General features: G+C 40.9%; 1 protein-coding gene across 1 annotated transcript in view; it reads right to left on the bottom strand.

The window, feature by feature from the left end:
- The window catches only part of LOC120526466 (alpha-2,8-sialyltransferase 8F-like), a 56372-nt gene extending 54494 nt beyond the window's left edge, over positions 1–1878 (bottom strand). The window contains exon 1 of the mRNA XM_039749632.1: positions 1756–1878. Within this exon, the coding sequence (XP_039605566.1) occupies positions 1756–1844 (89 nt within the window). The 5' untranslated portion in view covers positions 1845–1878. The remainder of the gene's footprint in view (positions 1–1755) is intronic.
- Positions 1879–13446: the final 11568 nt, after the last annotated feature.

Below are 13446 nucleotides of genomic sequence, written 5' to 3'. Positions count from 1 at the left end.
TTTAGGTATTTTTAAAAGCCTTAAATTTTACACCGCTTGGCTTGCTCTCTCTCTCAAGGGTGGGGATCGATCTGTTCTTAGCATATTTTTTTTTTTTGTAAAAACTTGATTGCTATGTATTGATTGTAATAAAATTAATAAATAAATAAATAAATAAAAATAAAAAAAAAATAAATAAATAAATTGAATTGAAGCACATCTGCCCACCCTTCTGTATACTCCAGTATTCTAGTACAGGTCACTGAGGACCAGCTTTGGGTGCAAGCAACCATCCCAGGCCAGGCCATTACAGAGCCAATCAAGTGCTACCTATTAACATACGTTTAACATCTTGGAGTTGTGGAAAGAAAACTGAAGCATCACAAGAAAAAATATTCAAAAATGTTCAGATTAACCAGAAACACTGTAAGGGCTTGGATCTGACTTATTGCTTTGCTATGGTGTACGGTGCGGTGCACCAAAGAGATGGCTATGAAGAGTGATGCAGTGAGAAGTGCAGCACAATTGTGAGTTCATCGGGACTCCACAACACCCCATCGCCACCATATGGATTTGAAGTTATCACAAATTCAGATTATTACTTCAATGCAGTGCATGGAACAGCGCAACATGGAGGAGGCTATAAACAGTAATGATGTGCAAAGTATGGCACTCCATTTTCACAGATAACTCTCCAGAATTTAAACTACTAACAGATTTGTAAATAGCGCCAGTGCTTGTCGTCAATTAACAAACACAATTCATCTCCCAAGTCCCACTCATGATAGTTCCTAGTTGAACCAAAAGCACATACCCTGAAGTAAGTACCAGGAGCTACAAATGGCCGTGAGCTCCTGAGATGGGAATGCTACAAAAGTTCCTGAGTTTCTAAAAGTTCCTGGTTCCATTTGAAATACATAACAGCCTCCAGCCTGCTTATCCCAATACATTATTCGAGTGGCTGAAGCCTAACTTGACATCATTAGGCACAAAGCAGGACTCTGCTCTGAGTGGCGAACCAACAGTCTGTTCACACTCACACACACTCTTAAATTTAGAATCAATAATCATACTTTTATGCACACACGTGTTTGGGAGGTTGGAAGCAAACAGAAGAACCCGAAGGAAAATCCACATAGACACTGGTGGGAACACACAGTCCACAGGGCCATCTTAACAGCATCATAGGCCCCGAGCAAAGTTGTGCTCTAGTGCCCCTGTTTTGATAGCAAAACAGAAACATGCATAGGCATCAGAAATACTGTGGGCCTCTAGGCTCCTGGGGCCCCCGCCAGTACCAAATGTGCCCATGTGTTAAGCCCGCCATACGTGCAAAGTCCATACAGGACTGTCAACAGCATTACCCACTGAGCCACCATGCAGCCCCCGGGATGATATAATACATTTACAAATATATTTCACATACATTTATGTTATCCATAACCATATATTCTAATCCATAGGTGTAGGGACTTGATATTTAAACATTTTGGTTTGATAAATGTGTTATGAAAGGCACTACATTAAGTAACGATGATTTGATTATTTCTATGAAACAATATGAACATGTACTGTAGATCTAGCTCTCTCCCTCTTGGGTGTTCATGTCAATGACTTTTCTATGCAATAGTAGATACAAATCTCTCCAAAAGCCCTTCGGCACATAAGTTATAATGAGCGGACAGAAAGGTGCGCCAGTCTTGTTAACAGACAGCTGATGAGACTTTCAGCCTCATAAAACAAAAAAGAAAAAACAGAAAATATGGGAGAACTTACTGTGTGAGCTCTCGATTCTTGTGAAGAATGTACAGTAAAAGCAGACATGCGAGTATAACAAATACAGGCAGGATTTTTCTTGGTTTCATTCTGCCATCTGTGTGGTTACCCTGTTAGCACTGAACTCACAGCAGCAGCACAGTTTTTACTGTTCAATACCTCAGAAAAAAACCAAAACGAGACACTCCACCCACTGCTATTGTAATGTTTAGCTGCAGGCTGTGCGGGGCTGTTCAAATTTCATACCTCACTTTAGCAACTTATTAAAAGAATCAGATGGCTTGCACTGTCAATGCCAGAATAGTTTCTGTTGATAAAGTGAAATAAACCGGGACCAGGTCAAGGAGATGAAAGGCAGGCAAACATATTAATACAAGAAATGAAATTGAGTATTAAAGTGCAATCAATCACACAGCAGCGTCTGGAGAGCAGACGGTGACTGTCTTGCCTCAGTTCACCTGTGAACTGTAGAGCTGTACATTGAAGGCTGAAATTGTCAAAGTAGTCAGTTTCCTAAACCTCAGAGCCCTAGTGATTGGAGCCCGAATCTGTCCTGTTTTTAATTTTTATGAATTTATAATTTGCTGACATGATATTTGAGAATCATGGAAATGTTATAAGGGTGTGCAGCACAAGAATCCACATTGTGGAGGTTGACCCGGACACAGACAGGCAGACACGTTCATGTCACCCACAAACACGTTTATTTATAAATATATACAATAATAATTGGTCACTCAGACCCCAAATTAGTGCACAAACCCCAAAGTCACAGTCCTGGCCACAATGCCTTTCTTCGGGCCACCTTCACTCTCCTCTCTTGCCTCGTCCTTCTTCCACCCGACTCTAGCTTCGAATGAAGGGAGACGGACCCTTTTATACAGACCCCGGATGAGCCCCAGGTGTTCCCATCACTCCTCTTCTGGCCACGCCCCAGCGTGGCGGAAGTGCCGGCTGTCCTCCGGGTGCCGTCCTAATTCTTCCCCCCAGCACTTCCTGGTGTGGCGGAAGTGCTGGGGTAACAGGTCCCCAAGGCATTGGGGCTCCTCCTGGCGGTGACCACGGGCCCCTACAGGGTGGAGCTTCCATGCCCTGTACCCGTGGCCCCCAAACCAATCAGGAAGGCGACCCCCACGTGCTCCAGGGTGGGCACAGACCCACATCCGGTCCCTCATGGCGTCCCGGCCAGGTCATGGCACCTGGCATCCCTGACACCATGTAAAGGAATACTCCCTTTATTCTTTTTGTTAACTTTTACTTATAAAGCTGTTTTTTCCTTTGCAGCTTCTTTTTTTAAAATCTTTATTAACAACACTGTGGAGTTTTTTTTCCAAATTTCCATATCTCTCTATTGTAAAAAGAAATCCTGAGACAAGACTTTTTCAAAGAGATAATTTCATTTGTCACGAGACAACACTTTGGCCATGCGATTTTTTCAAGTCACACCCTCGTCGCAACCATATTCAACTATGCACATGGCCCTCTCATCTCTTATTCGTGTGAATGCTTTTGTCAGACACAGTTCCTGCTCTCTTAGCCCTTATAAATTATTACATTTTCCTCACTTTAAGTTCCCAATAAAAGAAGACTTATTATGTCCAAATCTTATTGAAGAATTTCATCCCAAAGGGTTGTCAACAGAAGAAATGAGTACACAGGCAATCCTAGCATAGAGAAACGATGAAGTTAAATGAATTAAAACGAAAATTTTTGATCAGTTACACTGTAAATTGGTTAAATGCGTATCAATAGACTATGCTGAAACAGTTGGTGGTGATGGTGCAGAAGATGAGAACATCAGCTTATAATATTCCATAGAGTATAAACAACCGTTAACACTGTACCGTCTTCCACCGCCCGAATTACTGTTGAAAGAAGGATGTATCCAAGAAAGGTAATGTAGTACATCCTCCGCTGATAACATTAGACAACAAAAGAGTTCTTGATATGCTATTCGTATTAAAATGTTGTTCCCCATTAGAATAGCTCTTCTGCTCCTCCATTTATATGTTTATCCCAGTTAATATTCGGACAATTAATATTGCCTTTTCAATATTATTAAAAAGATGTGTGTTTGAAATTACTGTCTGAATTGGGTGGTCTATAACACACTCCTAAAATAAGGCCTCTTTCCCTAATGCTTTCCAGGCAAAGCCACATGTCCTCACTAAGATGGGGCTCATCATCCAACTGAAAATTAATGACATTTAAATTCTACTTGACATAAACAGCAACCTCACCTCCTTTACTGTTCTGTCTATCCTTCCTAAAAATGTTTATCCCTCTATGTTATACTCATCCCTATATTTTGTTATTTAGCTAGGTTTCCGTTATTGCTATAATATCATAATTCTGCTCTCCTACATACAACTCCAACTCACTTGCCTTATTTTTGATACTTTTAGCATTAAGGCAAGCTATTTTTAATGTTTTACTCGTTCTGCTTTTAAATGTTGGATTAGAATTTACATTACTACTCATTTTTATTTCTACACCATTGTTTGTTCCTTCATATATAGTCCTAAACCTTGCCTGTCCTAAAGTCCCTACACCCTATTCCCTAGTTTAAACAATCCTCGACTAGCCTACTCATACACCTCCCCAATACATTGGTGGCCCTCAGGTTGAGATGTAAACTGTCGTAGCAGAACAAGTCCCATATTTTCCAAAAGTAGTCCCAATGCCCCATAAACCTATACCCTTCTACCCTGCACCAAGATTTCAGCCATGCGTTAAGCCTCCTAATCTTCTCAATCGTACCTGGATTGGCACGTGGCACAGGCACAACTTCAGAGAAGACTACCTTATCAGTTCTTCTCTTCAGCTTGGCACCTAACTCTTTGAATTTGGATTGCAGAGCTGACAGACTACTCTTATTTATGTCATTTGTTCCAACATGGATAATGTATAGAAATGTAATGAATTATTATTATTATTATTAATGACAACTGGATCCACCTCTGCAACACACCATGTGAGGCTCTCTGTCTCAGGAGCAAACCTGTGCTTCAATCCCCCTAATGACTGAGTCCCCAACTATCACTACCTCTCTCTGTGAATTGGTTTTGAGGTGGCCTGTTGGGGCTCCTCATCCCTACCTAACACTTCAGAATCATCAGAAACACTGCCCAGCTCCACAAGGACGTGGAAATGATTTGACACTTCTAATTCTGGGGTTGATGGCCCCGGACAGTGTGCACCCTTTACCTTATGCCTTGTGACCGCAACCCACCTATCTCTACTTGTCTGGTCTGGAATCTCCTCCCGCACCACCTTAGGGGTGCACACTATCTCTCTAAAGGACACCTGGGCCAGGTCTGCCAATTCTCTACTTTTCTACATACAACACAAGTAAAGGAATTATTAAAGATAAGATTGAGCAACATATGGCAAGACCAGGAATTTTACTGAACAGTCAGCATGGTTTCAGAAGAGGGAGGTCATGTTTTACCAACATGCTGGAATTCTATAAGAGAGCAACAAAAGGATGTCATCAAAGTGGCGAATATATTATTTATCTTGACTTTCAGAAAGCATCTGATAAGGTGCCACATGAGAGGTTCGCCATCAAACTAAAAGAAGTGGGAGCTCAAGGTATTGTTTGTAGATGCATAATTGGCTTGGTATATGAAACAGAGGATTATGGTGTGTGGAACCTAATCAGACTTGGCTGATGTTGAGAGTGGTGTCCCTCCGTGGTCAGTGCTGAGGCCAATGCTATTTTTAATATATATAAATGATTTTGATAGAAATATAAACAAAATGGTTAAATTTGTAGATGATGCCAAGCTAGGTGGATTAGCAGATAATCTAGAGACAATTGAATCATAACAGAGGGACTTGGACACCATGCAGGTTTGGGCAGATTTGTGAAATTTAATGTCAGTCAATATAAAGTATTACATGTAGGAAGAAAATGTTAGGTTTGAGTAAACAATGGGAGGTCTGAAAATCCAAAGTAAATCTTTGGAGTCATAGTGGAGTCGACACCATCAATTTCCAGATAGTGTTCAGAAGCAATTAAGAATGATAACAGGATGTTAGGTCATATAACGCCCTGAAATGTAGAGTACAAGTCCAAGAAGGTTATGCTAAAGCTTTATAACACACTGGTTAGACCAAATCTGGAGTGCTATGTGAAACTGTGGTGTCCAGGCTACAAAAAGAGGTGTGGCAGAAAAGTAATGAGACTGATTTTTTATTTACCAAAGTTTTAATTTTTTTCAAACATCAATGTTATCCCCTTCAAAGTAGTTCCCTTGGGCAGCTACACACCGATGGAGACTTGTTCCCACTGTTGGTAGCAGCTCTGGAAGTCTTCAGTCGGTATGGTCTTCAGCATGTCCGTTACACTCTTTTGGATGTTTTCTAACGTCGCGAAATGACGTCCTTTGAGGACATTTTTCAGTTTAGGAAAAAGGAAAAAGTCACACGGACTGAGGTCAGGTGAATAAGGGGGCTGGGGAACCACAGGAATGCCTTTTGAGGTCAAAAATTCTGTTAAGGAGAGTGCAGTGTGACATGGGGCATTGTCATGATGGAGCATCCATTTGTCTGCAATGTCTGGTCTCACGCGAATGACCCTTTTTCTGAGCCTTTCAAGGACGTCTTTATAAAAAACTTGGTTGACAGTTTGTCCTGGAGGAACAAATTCTTTGTGGACGATTCCCCTTTTGTCAAAAAAACAAATCAGCATTGGTCGAGGAGAGTTTGCAGTGTGCCACTCCTGACTTTGCCTCTTGGTCTCAGGATCGTATTCAAAAGTCCATGATTCATCACCTGTGATCACATGACTAAAGAAATCTTGCTCATTAGCGATTCTGTCAAGAAGATCAAGACACTTGTTTTTTTGATTGTCCTTCTGCTCAATTGTGAGGTTTTTAGGCACCATTTTGGCACAGACCTTTCGCATGTGCAAATGTTCAGTCAAAATTTAATGAACGGTAAATCTGTTCAAATTTAATTGTTCACTCAACATTCTTAATGTTAAACGACGGTCTGATCTCACAAGAGTGTTCTCACGTTCGATGTTTTCATTGGTTTTCGAAGTCCTCCCTGAACGGTGTTCATCTTCAACGTGTTTTTTGCCTTCCAAAAATGATTTGTGCCAGCGAAAAACTTGAGCTCGGGATAAAGAATGTTCCCCATAGGCCTGTTTTAACTTTTCAAACGTCACACTTGCCGCTTAATGGCACAACGTTGCTCCAAATTCCGCAGTTCCATTTTGCGTGACGCACAACCAAAAACACAACTTCGCTAATAGCAGTCACAAAAATCACGTAGTTAACGGAAGGAGTTGAAACTCGCACTGAGCTATGGGAGGGTACTGATACACGTGCTCTATCAAGGACAACAGCGCAGCGTTGCCAGATCGCTTGCAGTGTTGCCAGTCTCATTACTTTTCTGCCACACCTCGTAGTAGCACTAGAAAAAGTCCAGAGAAGAGCTAATAGGCTGACTCAAGGAATGCAGGGGATGAGTTATGAGGAAAGATTAAAACAACTGAGCCTGTTCAGTTTAAGAGAAAGAAGAGGTGACATGATTGAAGTGTTCAAATTAATGGACGGAATTAGTCCAGTGGATCGAGACTGTTATTTTAGGATGAGTTCATCAAGCACAAGGGGACATAGTTGGAAACTGTGGAAAAAGCTACAAACTAGTCTGGGAGAAAGGACTTAAGGGATCGATCAAAACTTGATTTCATGCTATATTGGAGGAATTGGGTGGATAGGAAGAATGGCCTGCTCTCATCTAGATTGTTCTAATGTTTTCAACGAGAACAGAGATAATAATGTCTCTGATAGAATAGGCACCTATGATGACCAATACTGAACCACAGCAAACAGTATTTCATTCAACTGATTTCAGTTTTTTTTTGGTATAGTGCTCATTACTGAGTGCAGGTGCAGAGCTGTGACAAGTTCTTAGGTAAAATACAAATATAAATTCTATAAATGACTAAATACAGAATTAACGCACTTAAGACACATATTGGTTTAAACACATAGAGAACAGAATATTTGGATACGATTTGCCATAAATGGAGTCCAGCAATATCTGCCCATTAATTAATTGTTGAACTATGGCCAGTTGACATTGAAGGAGAGGAAAACAAAAACTCCAGTATTTTTTCCAAAATACTTCCAGAAAATCAGAGCAATGCACACAGAGGGAATGTGTTCAAATGGAAGCAAGATTTTGAATAGAAGACCCACATCCATTGGTCAAGAGTCCTGTCTTGAGGAGTATGGATTTCATGTGTTACACAGCTGCAGAAAAGAACACAGACAAACATGGAAGTATTTTTCTCATCAAAAGCACATAATTCTGAGTGTACAGTATATTGGGTTTTTCAAAAAAGCAAAGCTGTGATTTGATAAAAAATTAAATCATTTAATCTCAGAGTTATTGCCACGTGTAGAGTATAATGAAACTCCTGTCTACATGTTTGACCAATATGCACTGCACCATCACTGTCCTCTGCAGGTTATGTAAAAGGTAACATTACAAAAATATTAGGTGCTGTTCAGAGAAATAGTTGAGTCTTACTTCACATAAAACAGATTGCAAAACTAACGTTAAATTTTTGCCTTGTTTACGATTTCTCTAGCCTTTTTTTGAGTTTTTAAAAGTATTTTGGGGGATGGAAAGAAAGGAGCATTTTTCCCTAAGGGTTTCACAACAACAAACACCTCTTTAGGACCCCATAAACTTTTCACAAACAAGTCCAGATGAAAATAAACTCCAGAAAAGTGTCTTTTAGGGGTGCAATAAGGCTAAACATAAACCACAATGAGAGAGAAAGGCACAGACCTAGACAAATGATGTAATCCAGCAAGGTATAGGTGGGATAGCGCAATGACATCATCATTGGTGTGACTATACTGTATGAAGGTTACCTCTCACAGCTCTGATTTATCCAGATTGAATTTATTTCTGAACTATGCTCTTTCTTTTGTGAATTTTTAGGACAGGACTTTTGCTCTGCTCTTTGACTTTGATTTTCGGGTTAGGGTTAGGGTTAGGTAAGTGTGCACCACATGAGTTAAAAAATGGTGCCCCTCACTATTAAGAGTGCATGCCACTTAAATTTCAGAAATGGCACCCTACGTGGCCCATCTATGTCACCTAATGGATTAACCGGTTTTGGTTATGTTATGTTATGAGGAACAAAACCAGAAAACCGGGTGAAAAACATGCTTACAGACATGGCACTAGAGTTGGAGAGGCAACCATGTAGTTTGAAATGATAGCGGAGATCCATCCATCCATCCTCTTCTGCTTATCCGAGGTCGGGTCGCGGGGGCAGCAGCTTAAGCAGAGAGGCCCAGACTTCCCTCTCCCCGGCCACTTCTTCCAGCTCTTCCGGGAGAATCCCAAGGTGTTCCCAGGCCAGCCAGGAGACATAGTCCTTCCAGCGTGTCCTGGGTCTTCCCCGGGGCCTCCTCCCGGTTGGACGTACCCGGAACACCTCACCAGGGAGGCGTCCAGGAGGCATCCTGATCAGATGCCCGAGCCACCTCATCTGACACCTCTCGATGCGGAGGAGCAGCGGCTCTACTCTGAGCCCCTCTCGGATGACTGGGCTTCTCACCCTATCTTTAAGGGTAAGCCCAGACACCCTGCGGAGGAAACTCATTTCAGTCGCTTGTATTCGCGATCTTGTTCTTTCGGTCACTACCCATAGCTCATGACCATAGGTGAGGGTAGGAACGTAGATCGACTGGTAAATTGAGAGCTTTGCCTTACGGCTCAGCTCTTTTTCACCACGACAGACCGATGCAGAGCCCGCATCACTGCGGATGCCGCACCAATCTGCCTGTCGATCTCACGCTTCATTCTTCCCTTACTCGTGTACAAGACCCCGAGATACTTGAACTCCTCCACTTGGGGCAGGATCTCTCCCCCAACCCTAAGAGGGCACTCCACCCTTTTCCGGCTGAGATAACTTTTTAAATTAATATTTAAATGGGAACCAGAGACAACAAAGTCTATGTAGAGAGGACTCTTTAAAAAACATGGTTAAATTTTTTTTCTCGGCCATCACTACAAAACACATGGGGTAAGTAACATACTGTATACAAACCATTCTTGGGTGGAGCAGTCTTTTAAGGACAGGTAGGGCACTGCCCCCCCATCGCCCAGCAGATAGCAATGTTGTGCAACAAATCAATAAGTAAATTCACCTCAATGACTGAAAGTATTGTTAAAATGTTTACAGCAAACTCAACTTATTCTGTATTTCCAATTTTTCATGAAATTCTACAAATAAATTTTTATATCTAGAAAAAAAAACGTTTTCTTTTGTGCTTGACGCTGTTAGCCTGTTTCCAGGATGCTCAGGGTGGTTCTTGGACCCTGCAGTGTTGTTGCTTAGATATGTGCGGGTGTGCTCCAGGGTTTTTCAGTTCCACCTTGGGGTTTGAAGGTCAGTGTCCCTTAGACTGATCCATGGATTATTTTATTATATATATTTCTTGTTACATAATTCAAGTTCAGGTGGGTGAACTTCTACATCTTGGTGTTTTGGAGTAGCTGTCATTACGATCCTGAAACACTCTGAACTTGCAGTGAGTGAAGAGTAAAAAATAAATAAATCAAACTGAATTACCCCCAATATAATTTAGTCCTTTGCCATTGAACAAAAATTTCAAATGTGTTAAATTTTGTGCTGCTGCTGCTTTTAGTGTAGGGTATTGGATATTTTAATACTGTACAATTGATGGCTCTACTATATGATAATGTGCAGTTAGATCTTCATTTTGTGTGGGTTTCTTATTGCATTATTTGGATGCTCATCATGCATGCCGCTGACACATTATGAAATGCAGTGTCCCTCCCTCGTTCTCTGAAATTAGGTTTTATGGAAGTCATCTCCTTCCTGGCCTGCCCTCCAGTGCTGCTGCCACCAATCTGATCATCCATGGCTCCCATGATCTTACTTCGCATTGCCTCAACCTCCTGCACATTCACACCTCTGGTTTGGCCGCAAACCACTCACTTGTGGTTACAGGTAATATCTTCCCTTAATTGCCCAACTCTGTTAGCCAATCCGAACCGGAATTCTAACCAAGAGTCACTGGCAGCCACATAACCAGGACAAAGAATTTAAGCAGAGGATCAGGTCTTGCAAATTCTACTCTTTTAAGTGCTTGATCATTTCTCTCTTTTAAACAGACACGCACATGTCCACCCTCTGCTTTACTTCTCAAGAAGCCTCTGTCCCTTCTTCTGTCGCCTCCCAGGTCTGAGTAGCCCCACTAGAATTTTCAGTCCAAAATGCTACTGCAAAGATGGTTGGATTCCTTTATTAGGCTCGCACTTCATCTACTGAAACTAAAGGAACATCTTGAAAAATTACTTTATAAAATACTACATCTTTCTACAGCGAAAATCATCCTAGCCTACTTTACACATATAGAGTGGTGAAACGTTCTTTTCATGCATTTTTAACAACTGGAGCACAAGCAGCTTCAGCAACTCTCTAATGGGCAAGGACTTATCAGACATCTGAGGGTTTCCAGTCCAAAGCTTTAATCACTAGGCCACATTGCCACCTCCTCACCCAACCAACACCCCAAAAGGCCACACACTGTTTGCTATTAATTTCTTAGAGGAGTTCAACAAAGTTGGAGGAACTCCAGGGCTGCATTAACGGCTTTAGTAGCATTTCCGAGACATCACTGCCTGTGACACACTCAGCTGGGTGTTTTACAGTTTTCTCAATAAATTGGAGTCCAATGACTTTCAAAATTGCTATAATTTGCATCTGAACATTGGTTTGCTGTGAGCACTGTGCTAGTGTTTCTTCACACTCACTCTTCACTGTACTGGTACAACCAGAAAATCAAGGATGAGAGTCTAGCCAAAGAGGAATGAGCAATCTGACAGGGAAAGGTGACAGAAACATCCACCAAGGGCACAAAGCAAGAAGGGTTACAGACTTCATATTACCATGTCTTGGCTCAGATAAAGGGTGGGGTCCTTCAAGAAAACACTATTATGCTATTATGTAGATAGGACCCCAAAAAAAGCATTGTATAATAAGGTAGGGCTTAATGTGAAAGGAGAGTCTTACAGATTCATTCTAATACCTGCACGACCAGACCATATCTCTCTCTATCACATTCTAAAGGTGATCTTTTGGATTGAGATTTGGTGACAGTGGTGGTCATTTAAGGACAGTGAACTCATTGTCATGTTAAAGAAATCAGTTTGAGAGGATCTGAGCTTTGTGATATGGCATATTATCCTATTTAAATGATGCTCAACTGGTACTAAGGGCCCAAAGTGTGCCAAGAAAATATCATCCATACCATTACACCACTACTAGCCTGAACCATTGATACAAGGCAGGATGAGTCCATGCTTTCATGTTGTTGACAAGATATTCTAACCCTGCCATTAAATTGAAGAAAATTGAGACCTCATCAGACCAGGCAACATTTTTCCAATGTTCTTTTGTCCAATTCTGATGAACCCATTGAAAATTGTAGCCTCAGTTTCCCGTTTTTAGCTAACAGGAGTGGCACCTGGTGTGGTCTCCTGCTTCAAGGTTTAATGTGTTGTATGTTCAGAGATGCTCTTCGGCATACCTCTGTTGTAATGAGTGGTTGTTTGAGTTACTATTGCCTTTCTATCAGCTCAAACCAGCCAACCATTTTCCTCTGACCTCTGGTATCAATAAGGCATTTTCAACCAGAGAACAGCTACACACTGGATATTTTCCCTTTTTCAGACCATTCATAGTAAACAATTGAGATGGTTGTGTGCGACAATCCCATTAGATGAGCAGTTTCTGAAATACTCAGACCAGCCTGCCTGGCATCAACAACCATGTAATATTCAAAGTCACTAAAATCACCTTTCTTCCCCTTTCTGAAGCTCTGTTTGAACTTCAGCAGGTTGTCTTGACAATACCTACAGGCCTAAATACTTTGAGTTGCTGCCATGTGATTGGCTGGATAGATACTCAAGTTAACAAGCAGTTGAAAAGGTATACCTAATAAAGGGGCCGGTGATTGTAATTTGTAGTGATGGCCAAGAAATAATTTTAATCTCATGCTTTTATTGAGAATGGAGATCTCTAAATTCAATGCACACCAACACTCAACAACAATGTTAAAACATTCATGAAAACAATCACAGGTTACCAATGTCATATAATACACTTGCCAGTTTTCCAGTCATATTCTCACAATGTCCAAAAGACTTTTGTTTATGTTAAAACAATATTAAATTTAAACTTCTGGAAAATGAGAGTACAGTAGCACCTGAAAGAAAATCATGTTCCAGAAAATTTGAGCTCTGGAATTGAAAACCACTGAATGAGGGAGAAAGTAGGTCTTCAATTCAAAAGCATTTTTTTTTATAAAGCTGTTGATTAGGCAACACAAGTAACCTGAGATTTTTTCATTGATGTTTTAATAACGAAAGGGTACAAACACCACACAGAGACAAACAAAGCAGTTCAAGGTTCACTGATAGCAGTAATTTCAAAATTATTATACAAACTTTATTTAAAACATTATTCAATACATAACTTTGAGAAGTAGGACTCCATACATTCTTAAATTAATACCATACAGAGACACTGTGTAAAGGTTTAACACATATTGAAAATATTACCAACAACAAAAATTATCTTTAATTGAATAAATCAAAGTTTTACCTGGAGGGTCTGTGCTCGTC

This window comes from Polypterus senegalus, chromosome 3, assembly GCF_016835505.1.
Source record: "Polypterus senegalus isolate Bchr_013 chromosome 3, ASM1683550v1, whole genome shotgun sequence".
Classification (NCBI taxonomy): Eukaryota; Metazoa; Chordata; class Cladistia; order Polypteriformes; family Polypteridae; genus Polypterus; species Polypterus senegalus.
Note: the sequence above shows the minus strand (reverse complement) of the source record. Positions and strands in the feature narration are given on the sequence as shown.